This window comes from Moschus berezovskii, chromosome 22 (assembly GCF_049115385.1).
Source record: "Moschus berezovskii isolate FMDL1 chromosome 22, NW_MosBer_1.0, whole genome shotgun sequence".
Classification (NCBI taxonomy): domain Eukaryota; kingdom Metazoa; phylum Chordata; class Mammalia; order Artiodactyla; family Moschidae; genus Moschus; species Moschus berezovskii.
This window is the reverse complement of record NC_142481.1, coordinates 13271356-13284631: the sequence shown is the minus strand read 5'-3', so window position 1 is coordinate 13284631 and position 13276 is coordinate 13271356. Positions and strand designations below refer to the sequence as shown.

At 56.3% G+C, this 13276-nt stretch overlaps 1 protein-coding gene across 2 annotated transcripts in view; it reads left to right on the top strand.

The window, feature by feature from the left end:
• The first annotated feature begins 1089 nt into the window (after positions 1-1089).
• AXL (AXL receptor tyrosine kinase) overlaps positions 1090-13276 on the top strand; it is a 38503-nt gene continuing 26316 nt past the window's right edge. For both annotated transcript variants that reach the window (XM_055412100.2, XM_055412099.2), the window contains exons 1-6: positions 1090-1648; positions 2777-2999; positions 3335-3435; positions 4144-4320; positions 10297-10377; positions 10507-10622. In XM_055412100.2, the coding sequence (XP_055268075.1) occupies positions 1585-1648; positions 2777-2999; positions 3335-3435; positions 4144-4320; positions 10297-10377; positions 10507-10622 (762 nt within the window). In that variant the 5' untranslated portion in view covers positions 1090-1584. The remainder of the gene's footprint in view (positions 1649-2776; positions 3000-3334; positions 3436-4143; positions 4321-10296; positions 10378-10506; positions 10623-13276) is intronic.

Genomic DNA, 13276 nt, shown 5'->3' with positions numbered 1-13276 from the left:
CCGAGGGCAGTGAGGAGCCAAAGTTAAGCAGGGAGGGAATGGGGTCAGATTTGAGTTTCAGAAACATCCCTCTGGTTGCAAATGGGAGATGGGTTGGAGGGAGTAACAGTGGAGGTAAGGAGGCCCAGGGGAGGAGGCCAAGGCAAGGTCCTGGTGGGAAAGGACTGAGGAAAAGGGGCGGGTGGGCGAGACCTCGAGAGGCTGAAGGGCATTTGTGAGGAGCTGTGGGGATACAAGTATAGAAGCAGAACGGCCAAGAACAGAGAGTTCAGTCTGTCCTGCACAAACACGCAGGCTCAGAGGGACCACCACACACACACACACACACACACACAGGGGAGGGAAACGGACAAGCAGGGATACCAGCACACCTGCACCGGATCTGCAGGATCAGGATACGCAAACCACCAGAGGGAGACAGCAATGCAAGTGCCCGGAGACAGACCCGTGAGATGCAGAAAAATCAAGGGCACCTAGTCAGCTGTCGTTACCACGTGTGAGGGAACTGCGTGTGCCCTGCCCCCGTAGCCTGCTAAGTAGGTTCTGTTCTTATTCCCAGCTTCCAGATGGAAAAACTGAGGCTTAGGGAGGCCAGTCCCTTGTAAGGTCATGGGGTTAGTGGCAGAGGCAGGATTCCCATCCAGGTCTTCAGGCTACCCCCACCCCCACCCCCGTGCGTGCCCATCCACTGGCATCCTGTTTCTGTGCCCACGTTGGTCTTTATTTGGTACGAGGGGTGACGTTCCCCCTGCCCCCACCCCGCATCAGTGCACCCTGGGGATGCCCACAGGGTCCTCCCCTTTCTGGTTTCTGAGATTTTTTTCCAGGAATGGAGGCGCTCCTGACCCGGCTTGTTTGAGTGTGGGCCGGCGGCGTGTCCCTGCGTGTCTCCTCCTGTCCCAGCCTCTCGTGTTTGTGTGTGTGTGTGTGGATGACATCTGAGTGTGTGTGTATGTGTATGGGTGTCCCAGTCTGAGGAGCTGCGAGTGCAAAGGGGGAGTGCCTGGCTGGGCTGGGCTGGGGGTGGAGGCAGGGGAGGGGGGCGTCGCAGAGGGGAGTGGAGTTCTGGAGGAATGTTTACCAGACACACTCGGAGAGAGAGCCCAGAGGGACAGCGCCCAGAGCCGGGGTGCAGAGCCGCCCAGCTTCCCTGCCCCGCTGGCCCCGGAGCAGGGGTGCAGCCGCCAGGGGCCCCGCCGCCTCCTCAGCCTCCCTCGGGGCCCCTTTAAGACCGAGCTGGTCCTCTTCTCTCTGCGTTAACCCCTCGCAGTCCAGGTGGCCTCTTGGGCTCCGAGCCGGTGGGCGGAGGCAGAAGCGACGGGGAGCCAGGGGCGGAGAAAGTGTAGCCCGAAGTCTGGGAGGGAGAGGGGGAGGCAGAGGAGCCGGGAAGGCAGCCGCTGAGCCGAGCCCGCGAGGGACACCCCCCAACCACCACGCTGTGCCAGGCGGGCAGTGCCAAATTAGGGGGGGTGGCAGCCGGGAGCTGGGGGGAGGGTCGGGGACAGCCCGGCCCTGCCCCCTCCCTCGCGGGGTGCCCAGCAACTTCTGAGGAAAGTTTGGCACTGACTGCCTGGTGCCCCGAGGATGGGCAAGGTCCTGTTGGCCTGGTGCTGGGCGTTGTGCTGCTGGGGGCGCGTGGCTCCCAAGGGTGAGTGATGATGGGGGGCCCGTGGCGAGGGACCTCTCGTGGAGGGGCTGGGGGGGCAGAAGGGAGAGGAGGGGACGGATGGCAGGTGTTTGAGGGGGGACGGCGCTGAGTCCTGAGCCGGCTCAGGGAGTTTCCTTGGGACGACAGAGAGGGAGACGAGGGCGACAGAGAGGGAGACGAGGGCGACACAGAGACAAAACAAGAGAGGCCGGGAAAGAAGAAAAGGGGACCCTCGAGAGAGGAACAGAATGACTAGAAACAGAAACTAGGAGCCGCAGAGATGGGGAAGAGATGGACACACAACAGTGGGGCAGGCAGGCAGGAGACGCTGAGGGCTAGGGGCTGGACTTGAACTGGGGGCCTTGCAGAGAGGGGCTGAGCAGAGGGCTGCCCGGAAAGGAACCTTCCAGAAGGGACCTCGAAGTCAGGCAGCAGGGTGAGGAGGCTCCGGAGCCCTTGGGGGAGACTCTCATCACTGTCACCCCCACTTCTCCTCACCCCAGGGCTGTTCGTCCATTTGCCCCACCTCCGGGGCCGGGGGCTCTGCCTTCGGCCGGCCATCTCTGTGGGTCTCCGTTTCTCTTTCTGCCTGTTCTCTGAGAGTCTCTTATCAATGTCGCTGTCTGCGTCTTTCTCTCTCCCCCTGTGTGTCTCTCCCCCAGCTTTTTCCCCTCTAGGTCTGTCTCCATCTCTCGTCCTCAGTCTCTCTGGAGTCTGTTCCTCTCTGGCTGCCTGACTTTCTCCGGTTCCGCTGTCTCTCCTTCCCCATTTCTCGCTGTCTCTCCCAGCTCCCTCCCATCCCCTTTTCTTCCCCACCATCCCAGTCTGTCAAGTCTCCAGAGACCCGAAGCAGGGGCAGGCCAGCCGGGCAGTCAGGGCGTGGGAGGCTGCCAGATGCTGGGCCTACTTCCCAACGGGATGGAGGCCGGACCCCAGTCCCCTGGGAAGGCTCCCATCCTCCCCACGAAGCCTCCACCCTCCGCCCCCCCCAGCTGAGGTCACTCGACAACTATGTGGGCCTAAGGGCCTGGTGGGGTCCTGGCAGCCGTAGGCAGGCCGGCAGGGGTGGGACTGAGGAGTCCAGGGAAGCAGGGGTTCCCGAGCTAACGTTCTTCCATCTCCCTGCAGGCCCACAGACTGAAGTGCCCCCCTTCGTGGGGAGTCCGGGGAACATCACCGGTGCCCGAGGACTCATGGGCACCCTTCGGTGTGAGCTCCAGGTTCAGGGGGAGCCCCCCGAGGTGACCTGGCTTCGGGATGGACAGGTCCTAGAGCTGGCAGACAGCACCCAGACCCAGGTGCCCCTAGGCGAAGATGGGCAGGATGACTGGAAAGTGGTCAGCCAACTCAGGTGCCCAGCCTCCCCCTCCGACCAGCCGCGACCCGTGTCCCTCCTGTCCCCACACCTCCACCGCGTGAGGCCAAGTGGGCAGTCCCTCGCAGGAGCCCCACCTGGGCTGGGTGGCAGTGTGGCCACTCGGGAGCTGCGTGGTTCTGACCATGTGACGTAACTCACCCTGGCTTTCGCTTTCCTCTTCTGTAAAATGAGTTAATAATAGTACCCACTTCCTAGCTCTTACAAGTTTCCGGGCCAGACCCCCTTGCCCGCTGTCAGTTCTGAGGACCCCCACTCGCCGGGTCCAGCTCTGACCCTGAATCTCTCTGGCCCTCTTCTTGCCCTGTCAGAATCTCGTCTCTGCAGCTCTCGGACGCGGGATGGTACCAGTGCGCTGTGGTCCTAGGAGAAAAGACCTTCGTGTCCCAGCCTGGCTATGTGGGGCTGGAGGGTGAGCCCTGGGCTCCAAGGTCCCGGGAGGGCAAGAGTCCTGAGGGAGGGGTCAGAGGGTGCTAGTGGATTCACGGTGTCTTACGCCTAGGAACATACGGCCTGGGAATGTCAGAGATCTTGGGAGGGTCAGGCAAGGGGTCTAGAAATTATTGGGGGCAAGCCTGGGGGGAAGATTATGTTTTTTGGGGAAAAGCTATCTTGGGGGTTGTCAGATAAGAAATCCAAGGCAACTTACTACTCTCGCCCACCTCGGGAGACTTAACCCTCTCCCCCATTGCTGAGGATTGGGGGGTTGGTTCATTTTCCTCATAGATAAAGTGGAATGAGGTGGCTCAGTGGTCAAAGAGTCTGCCTGCAATGCAGAAGATGTGGGTTCGCTCCCTGGGTCGGGAAGATCTCCTGGAGAAGGAAATGGCATCCCATTCCAGTATTCTTGCCTGGGAAATCTGGTGGACAGAGGAGCCTGGCAGGCTACAGTCCATGGGATCGCAAAAGAGTCAGATACGACTTAGCGACATTCTGGAAAAGAAACATGAAAGGGGGTCAGACATTGAGTCGGATATATGGGACCTTGTGTCCTGGGAGTAGAGGTATCCTGAGGGCTCAGAAGTAGGCATCAAAGACCCAGCAGCCTACATCATCCTCACGGCGAGTCAGACCCCTCGGGGGATCAGAGGGACCCCAGCCTTTACCACTGCTCCCCCAGGCCTGCCTTACTTCCTGGAGGAGCCTGAGGACAGGACTGTGGTTGCCAACACTCCCTTCAACCTGAGCTGCCGGGCGCAAGGACCCCCAGAGCCCGTAGACCTCCTCTGGCTCCAGGATGCTGTCTCCCTGGCTTCAGCCATGGACCACAGCCCCCAGCACACACTCCGCGTTCCAGGTGAGTCCAGGGATGTGATCAGCTCAGGACAGAGGGCCAGGCGGGATGGAAGTGGGGGGCGCTTCATGCCTCCCTCTGAGGCTCTCCTCATCCTTCTGTTCTCTCTCTCTGTCTTTGAGTCTCTCCCGTTTTTCCTCTTTGTCTCTGAGTATCTCTGTCTCTGCATTTCTGTCCCCATCGATCTTGTTTCTCTCTGCGTGCTTTCTTTACGTCTCTCTGTGTCCGTCTCCCTGTCGTCTCTCTGCTCTTTCTCCCTCCATTCGCGCCAGCCTCTCTGAATAGCGTCCTTTGTCCTGGGTTTCCTCTGAGCTGTTCCATGGCCAAGTGTGTGTGGGCCCGATGCCCCTTTGTCAGCCCCTGACCCCAAGCAGGGCACCGGAATCAACCGTGCCCTCCTCTTCTCCTCCTCCTTACAGATGTAACCCAAGAAGGTGAGAGACGGGACAGGGCTGTGACAGATGACACCCTCCCTGTCTCAGGGTGACCATCTCTTTCCACACCTCACAGATGGGGCAGAACCTAGCTTGGGGGGTCACGCAGTGGTCAGGCAGAGTTAGGGGACCCTGGACACAGGGAGTTCCCCTCACTGAGGAAAGAGAGACAGAGGAACACAGATGGGGGAGGCTGAGTCAGTCAGAGGGAGGTGGCTGGAGCTTGGAAGGCATTCGCTTCCAGCAGCCCCAACCTGCTGCCTTCATCTGCTGGCACTGGGATGGTACTCCGGATGGAGGGTCTTTTAGGGTGGAAGGAGGGGCTCACATTCCAGCATTCCGGGGGCCCTGAGTGTGCGAGGAAGCAGCGGTGAGCATTCTGGCCTCCAGAGGAGTGACTCAGGCCCAGGGCTCACTCCAGGCCTGAGTCAGCCTGGCAGGACCCCGGATTGTGGCGGGGGGGGGGGTGGGGGGGGTGGGGGCGGGGGGGGGGGATGGATCCCGGAGTCCATCCCAGGAAGAGGGAGAAAGGGGAGGGCGAAGGTGTGAGAGGATCCATGTGCTTATCAGCATGGGAGCTGCCAGGCGGGGTCTCTGTGTGTGTCCCAGTGTGAAGGGCGTGGTGGGAGGGTCTGGGTGTGTCCCTGGCCCTCTGGATCTGTGTCTCAGTGCTTCTGTCAGCATCAACCTCTCTGGATGAGGGTGTGCCTTCGTGAGGGCCAGCTGCAGAGAATGTCTCGGGGCGGTGTGTGTGTGAGTGTGTGTGTGTGTGTGCGCACACCCTACTATGTATGTTTGGTCAGTTTAGCCATCTGTCCCACTGTATGGGTCTCTTTTTTTTTTTGCCTGTGCTGGGTCTTCATTGCTTTGGCTTTCTCTAGTTGCGGCGAGCAGGGGCTACCCTTCATTGGCGGTGCACGGGCTTCTCATCGCAGTGGCTTCTCTTGCTGCGGAGCATGGGACTCTAGAGCTCGAGGGCTCAGCAGTTGTGGTCCACAGGCTTAGTTACCCCATGGCATGTGGGACCTTCCCAGACCAGGGATCGAACCCATGTCCCGTTTCTTGGCAGGGGGATTCCCACCCACTGCCCCACCAGGGAAGCCCGTGTTTGGGTCTTTATGGCACATTTCTATAAGTTTCTCAGGGGCTGTCGGTGTAAGTGTGTGTCTGTGTGTGACTAAGAATCTCAGTGTTGGCCTGGTATCCATCCCTCTTTGTGTGTTCATAGCTGTGACTCACTGTGTGAGGGTGGAACAGTGCATGTGTTTGTGATGAGAGATGGCAGAGTGATGGACCACAGCCACAGTGTGTCTGAAGGCCGTTTTGCACACCTCGCTTTATAGAGGTGACCATGTCAGCTTACAGGTGTGTTCCTCTAGCTATGAGTGTGTCTTGGCGGGGATTTTGTTTCTTTGTGGAGTCAGGGTGGGTCATTGGACGGCTTGGTGTGTTTCCTCATTTCCCCTGTGGCTGTCTGTGTATGGATGTCTCTGTGATATCTGGATGTATGTCGCAGGGTGAGAATGTTGGTGGACAGCTGTGTCCCATGGATCCCTATAGAAGTGTATGTGTGTGTGTGTCTGTGTGTGATTCACAGCAGGTAATAACAATACCCTTCAGCTTCTATTTGTTCAGCCCCAGCCCTGACTACCCCTTGGTGGATGAACTCGAGGTCCTCACCAGCCCATGTATATATGTGTCTGCGTCATCTACATGCACTTGGCAGCATCGCCACGCTTGTGTGTCTGCAGCAGCCCTGTGTGTCGATGCAAGCGTGCGTTTCCATATCACTCTGCATCTTGATGAACGTGTCCGAAGCGAGCTGAGTGCGTCCAGCTGTTTGGAAGGCTTGGCTGTGTTTGTGTGCGAGCGCATCCACATCAACCTCATCTGCGCCCTATTGTGTATGTTTGTCCACTTCAACCGCAGTGTGCATTTGTCAGTTGGCGGATATATCTCAATCTGCAGGGAGGCTGGTGTGTTTGTCAGCTTCAACCTAGTTGTAATTGCGTTACTGAGTGTTTGTAGGGCTTCTTTGGTGGCTCAGACAGTAAATAATCTGCCTGCAATGCAGGAGACCTGGGTTCAATCCCTGGGTTGGGAAGATCTCCTGGAGAAGGGCATGGCAACCCGCTCCAGTATTCTTGCCTGGAAAATCCCCATGGACAGAGGAGCCTGGCAGACTACAGTCCATGGGGTCGCAAAGAGTCGGACATGACTGAGTAAGTAAGCACAGCGCAATGAGGGAGACCCAGGTTCAGTCCCTGAGTGGGGAAGATCCTCTGGAGATGGGAATGGCAACCCACTCCTGTATTCTTGCCTGGAGAATTCCAGGGACAGAGGAGCCTGGAGAGCTACATACAGTTCAGGGGGTCGCAGAGTTGGAGGGGACTGAGAGACTAAACACACACAGGTGTTTGCAGTCCGTGTGGGCTTCTTTGATCGTGTGCTTATGCTTGTATGTGGGCATGTGTGTGTCTGTGTATGTCTGTCAGTGTCAGCCCCCTGTGTCTACATATAAGTCAACGAGTATGTTTTTGTGTCACTGCTTGTTTGTGACAGCACCCTCCGCGGCAGTTGACCGGCGTTGCTGTTTTCTGTTTTAGGACCAGCAACGGCCCCTGTATGTTAAGTGTGATTCACTGTGCCTGTATGCAGGAATTCGCGGTGGTGCGTGTTAGGAATTCCGTCCGTTTGTGTGTGTCTGTCCCTGGATCTGACTCAGGGCGTGCCCCCTCTCTCTCTCTCTGCTTCCATCCCTCCCATTCCCTCGGAAAAAGCGGACTGCGCTCCGGGGTGGGGGAGGGCCGGTACATCTGGAAAGCACATCTGGCCGGGGAGCCCGCCGGCAGGGAGGGGGTCCCAGGCCCCTTCGGCCCGGCTCCCTCCCTCCCTCAAGGTGCGGGCCGCTGGGGCCCGGCTAGGGGGATCTCGGCCGGCCGGAAGTGCGGGGGGGCCCGCTGGGGTGACTCACGCGGGGGCAGGAATGCTGCGGTCAGAACCGGGCTCCTTGATGGGCGGCGGGCGCGCGGACTCCCGCGCGGTGACCCTGGCGGGGCCCCCACGTGCCAGGTGCCTGGCGGGGCCCCGGGCTTCCCGCCGCGCCCCCCCCCCACCTCCCCGGGCAGCCCTCCCGGGCCGTCCTGTCCCTCGGCGGGGCCCGCGGGGGCTGCGGGCACCTGACCTTGGCTGGGAACCGCGGCCCGGGCAGCGGAGCCCTGGAACTTCCCTGCCCACCCCCTTCCGGCCTCGCCGCCCTTGCCTGTGTCCACTCCCTCTGCCGCCTGAGAAAAGGAAACTTTGTGTCTGCGGGTAGCTGCTGATGGTGGGAACAAGCACAGCGCAGAGCGAAGGCGGGAGACACCGCGAGGCCAACAGCCACACACAAACAGCAGATGGATGCAGACCTGCAGTCACACACAGATTTAAGACTTGTTCCTCCTTATATCCTGTCACCCAGACGTTGTGTGTGTGTGTGTGAATCTGTGGACATTGTATAGCTCTGTGTGTTGTGTCTCTGTGTGTGTGCGTCTCTTGTGTTTGCCTGTGTACTTGTATGTGCCTTTGTGAGTGTGAATCTGGACTTTCTATAGCTCTGTGTGTTGTGTGTCTTTGTGTTTGTGTGCCTGCGTCACTTGTGTTTGCCTGTGTACTTGTATGTGTGCCTTCGTGTGTGTGCGTATGTGTGTATGTGTGTGTCTGCCTGTGTTCCCACCACCACCACACTGGGGAAGGGCAGGCAATCTCAGTTTCAGACACTCAAAAACCAAAAACGGTTACTCAAGAGTCCTCCAGAACTCACCCATGGATTTACATATGCTTACATTGCTACCTACACACCCTGAAATGCTCGGTTCAGTTCAGTTCAGTTCAGTCACTCAGTCGTGTCTGACTCTTTGCGACCCCATGAATCACAGCTTGCCAGGCCTCCCTGTCCATCACCAACTCCCATAGTTCACTCAAACTCATGTCCATCGAGTCGGTGATGCCATCCAGCCATCTCATTCTCTGTCGTTCCCTTCTCCCACCCCCAATCCTTCCCAGCATCAGAGTCTTTTCCAGTGAGTCAACTCTTCGCATGAAGTGGCCAAAGTATTGGAGTTTCAGCTTCAACATCAGTCCTTCCAATGAACACCCAGGACTGATCTCCTTTAGAACGGACTGGTTGGATGTCCTTGCAGTCCAAGGGACTCTCAAGAGTCTCCTCCAACACCACAGTTCAAAAGCATCAATTCTTTAGCGAACAGCTTTCTTCACAGTCCAACTCTCACATCCATACAAGACCACTGGGAAAACCATAGCCTTGACTAGATGGACCTTTGTTGGCCAAGTAATGTCTCTGCTTTTAAATATGCTATCTAGGTTGGTCATAATGAAATGTTCATAAGTACACAAATGTATCCACACCAATCCAGCCACTCATTCAACAAACATTTATGGAGCACCTACTGTGTATCAGGCCATATTGGGCCCTGGGGAGGGGGACGGGGTGGGAATACAGCAGGGCTGAAACCCCTGACCCCCTGGGTCAACACTCAGCGAACAGGAGACACAGGACTGTGTGAAGGATACCGTGATGAGGAGAACCAAAGAGAGAAAGTAAAGCAGGGAGGAGGCTGGCTGTGGAGGTGAAGGTCGCTCAGTTGTGTCCGACTCTTTGTGACCCCATGGACTATACAACCCATGGGATTCTCCAGGCCAGAATATTGGAGTGAGTAGCCTTTCCCTTCTCCGGGGGATCTTCCCAACCCAGGGATCGAATCCAGGTCTCGCTCATAGCAGGCAGATTACTTACCAGCTGAGCCACCAGGAAATGTCAATTTTCAACAAGGTGCTTGGGGAGGGACAGAGTGGCTGGAAGGTGGGGTCTGATTAAGGAGTGTGAAGGAGGGCGGATGTCTGTGGGAATGCTTTTCCAAGTGGAGGGAATGGAAGTGCAAAGTTCCCGAGGTGGGAATATGCTTGGTACTTTCCAGAAACACCCGGAGGCCGGTGGGGCTAGAGCAACTGAGTTTGGGGGAAAGAGGTTGGTCGCGGCCGAGCTTGTAAATGAACAAACACGCCTATGTTTACACACCCCCATGAAGGCCTGCTTCCTAAGTGTGTGTCTAATAGGTGTGTGCGCCTCTACGGGTGTCTGTGTGGCTCAGTGCAGTTGTGTCTGTGTTTGTGTGTATATGTCTGCGTGTTTGCCTGTGTCTGGGTATGAGTATGTGTTTCTGTATGTAAGTGTGTAGTTTGTGTGTATAACTGTATGTTGGTGCGTATGTTTGTGGTGTCTGTGTGTGAGTGTGTCTGTGTGTGCGTACATGTGTCCATCTGGGTGGGGGTTGGGTCTGTGTGGGGGTGGTGTTAGCTGGCCTGTCTTTGGGGGTGGAGGTCCGCATTCCCGATACATCACCTCCCTTTTTGACACTCCCTTCAAGCAGGCACCACTGGGGGCTGGACTGATCCTGGGGATGGGGCACGGTGGGGCAATGCTCAGCCTGGCCCCAACCCCCTCCTACCCCTCTCTGACCGGGCTCCCCCTCACATGACTCCCCAGGCCTGAACAAGACTGCTTCTTTCTCCTGTGAAGCCCACAACGCCAAGGGGATCACCACATCCCGCACAGCCACCATCACAGGTGACAGGAGAGGGAGCTGGGGAGCTGGGGGTCAGAGGGTGTGGGCTTGGGGTCAGAGGTCAGAGCTGGGGAAGAGGGCCAGCGAGGAACTTTGGGCACAGGATCAGCCCCTCCCTCATCTGTCCACAGTGCTCCCCCAGCGGCCCCACGACCTCCGCTTGGTTTCCACCCAGCCGACGGAACTGGAGGTGGCTTGGACCCCAGGCCTGAGCGGCATCTACCCCCTCACCCACTGCATTCTGCAGGTAGGTGAGACCGCAGCCTTTCCTCGCCTCCATCTCAGCCCTCCTTCCACCCGGAGCCCCAAGCCCTCATCCTCTCCCTGGGAAACCAGCCTTTCCCAGCCATTTGTGTGTTGAGAGGCAGTAGAACCTTGGGATAAGCCAGATGTCCTGGGTTTAAATCCTAGCTCCAACAAGCTGCTGGCTGCATGAGCTTGGGCAGGTGACTCAACATCCCTGGGTCTTAGTTTTCTCATCTGTAAAATGGGCATGATGGTAGTCCCAACCTGGTAGACTGGCTGTAGGAATTCAGTGATTGACTGCATTTAATAAACTTAAAGTAGTATCTGGAACTTGGAAAGCATGCGATAAACTGTTGGCTGCTTTTGGAAATTCCCTAGGACTCCATGTTTTTGCTGCCAGGGGCATGGGTTCAATCCCTGGTTGTGGAACTGAGATCCTGCAGGTCGAGCAGCGTGGCAAAAAACAAACAAACAAAAAGCTATTGGCCATTTTCATTTTTTAGTGTTGGTGATATTGATTCTAGCCAGAATAGAAACCGTAAAATAGCAGGGACCAGAGCCATCTTTCACCATTGGGCGCTCTCAGCCCTTGGGCTTCTCCCATCCCATCTCTGGCTTGTCACTCGCTGTTTGGGGGGTGAGTCTATCTCTCCACTGGACTGTGAGCTCAGGAGGGGCAGGGCCGAGCTGGCTCAACCACCACTAGGTCCCCATTATTTATTTCGTTATGTTTAAAAATTATTATTATTTTTACTTTTTGGCTGCCACACAGCATGTGGGAACTTAGTTCCCTGACCTGGGATCGAACCTTAGTTCCCCTTCCTGCAGTGGAAGCGTGGAGTCTTAACCACTGGACCACCAGGGAAATCTCTGGATTCCCATTACTGCTCAGTGCAGGGCCAAACACTGAGTAGGAAATGTTTACTGGAAGAATACCTGATAATTGAGGTGAACTGGACCCAGCCTTCTGCACTGAAGTTGCTCCTGCTCTAGAATAAGAAAAACAAACCAACACACATCTCCAAATACGAGATCCGGTTCTGGCCTGAAGTTCTCTGAGATTTGAGAGTTTAAGTGAGGATGAGACAATGCCCATGATGGGAAATGACAATAATGAATAATGACCAGCTTTTTTTTTTTCAGTCATGCCACACGGCTTTCAGGATCTCAGTTCCCTGACCAGGGACTGAACCCGGGCCATGGCAATGAACGCCCAGGATCCTAACTATTAGGCCACCAGGAAACTCCCAATGACCAATTTTTATTGCGTGTCCACTATGTGCTTAGGTTTCCCTGGTGGCTCAGTGGTAAAGAATTGGCCTGCCAATGCAGGAGACACAGGTTTGATCCCTGGGCCAAGAAGATCCCCTGGAGGAGGAAATGGCAGCCCACTCTGATATTCTTGCCTGGGAAATCCCATGGACAGAGGAGCCTGGCGGGCTATAGTCCATGGGTCACAGAGAGTCAGACGGAACCAAAGAACAAAAACAATAACAACAACCACTGTGTGCTGGGCCTTGTGTTACAGGTTAACACATACTTGTTTGAGTGTTTTGTGAAGTAGAGTCTATGGATACACTCATTTTCCAGATGAAGAAACTAGGGCTCAGGGACTTCCTTGGTGGTCCAGTGGTTAAGACTCGCTCTTCTACCACATGGGGCATAGATCTGATCCCTGGTCAGGGAACTAAGATCCCGCATGCCATATGGTGCAGCCAAAAAATTCAAAAAGAAGCTAAGTTTCAGAGTAGTTAAGCGACTTGCCCAAGGACAGAGCCAGGAAGTAGCAGAGGTGGGATCCAAACCCTCGTCTTGCCAAACCCAAAGGGCACTTCTGAAAAGTCATTTAGAGCCAGTGCTTGATTCTGAAAAGTCATTTAGAGCCAGTGCTTGATTAAACAGGAGCTCCCTTTCTTATAAGACCCTGGCCCTGGGGACAACCTCACATTCACTTGATATTTTAACCCCAGAAAGTAATGCCTGTTCATCTTCCCATTTTCAAGATAAGAAATTGAGACCCAGAGAGGGGAAGTGACCTGCCTTCCCCAGTGGCTAAAAAGGCTAAAACTGATTCAGTCCCAGAAACTGGGCTGATTTGGGAAGAGCTCAAATGCCAGGTCAGACGCCAGCTGTACCCCCAACCCACATCCATCCAGTGTCCCCCAAGAAAAGCAGAAGTGTGCCCTCTTCCCTCTCCAGGTCTCACTTCCTGCTGTGCATGAGCGCAGGGTTCAAGTTGGAGGGTCACAGCCGTGCGAGGGAAAAGAGAAGTAGGGGTGGGCAGGGGGAGGCTGACTGTCTGCACCCGTGTCCCCTTTGTCCCGGCCGAGGTTCCCCTTCTGGCCAGCCAGTGTGGGTCAGAGAGCAGCAAGGAGACCACCTCCCCTACTCCTGCTATCTCCTCCCCAGGCCTTGCTGTGGTTTCCCCACTCAGGGGACTGTATGACCTTGGGCAAGCTGCTGAATCTCTGGGCCTCTGTTTCCACATCTGTAAAATGGGAATGAAAAAATGAATTGACCCCCACAGGTGCCCATTCCGGACTAATGTGCTTGGCAGGGTGTTTGGGACACAGCTGGCACTCAAAATAAGTTAACTGTTGACAGGAAAGGCAAGCCAGTTCATGGGCATTATGTCAGTAAACCTCTCACCTTGAC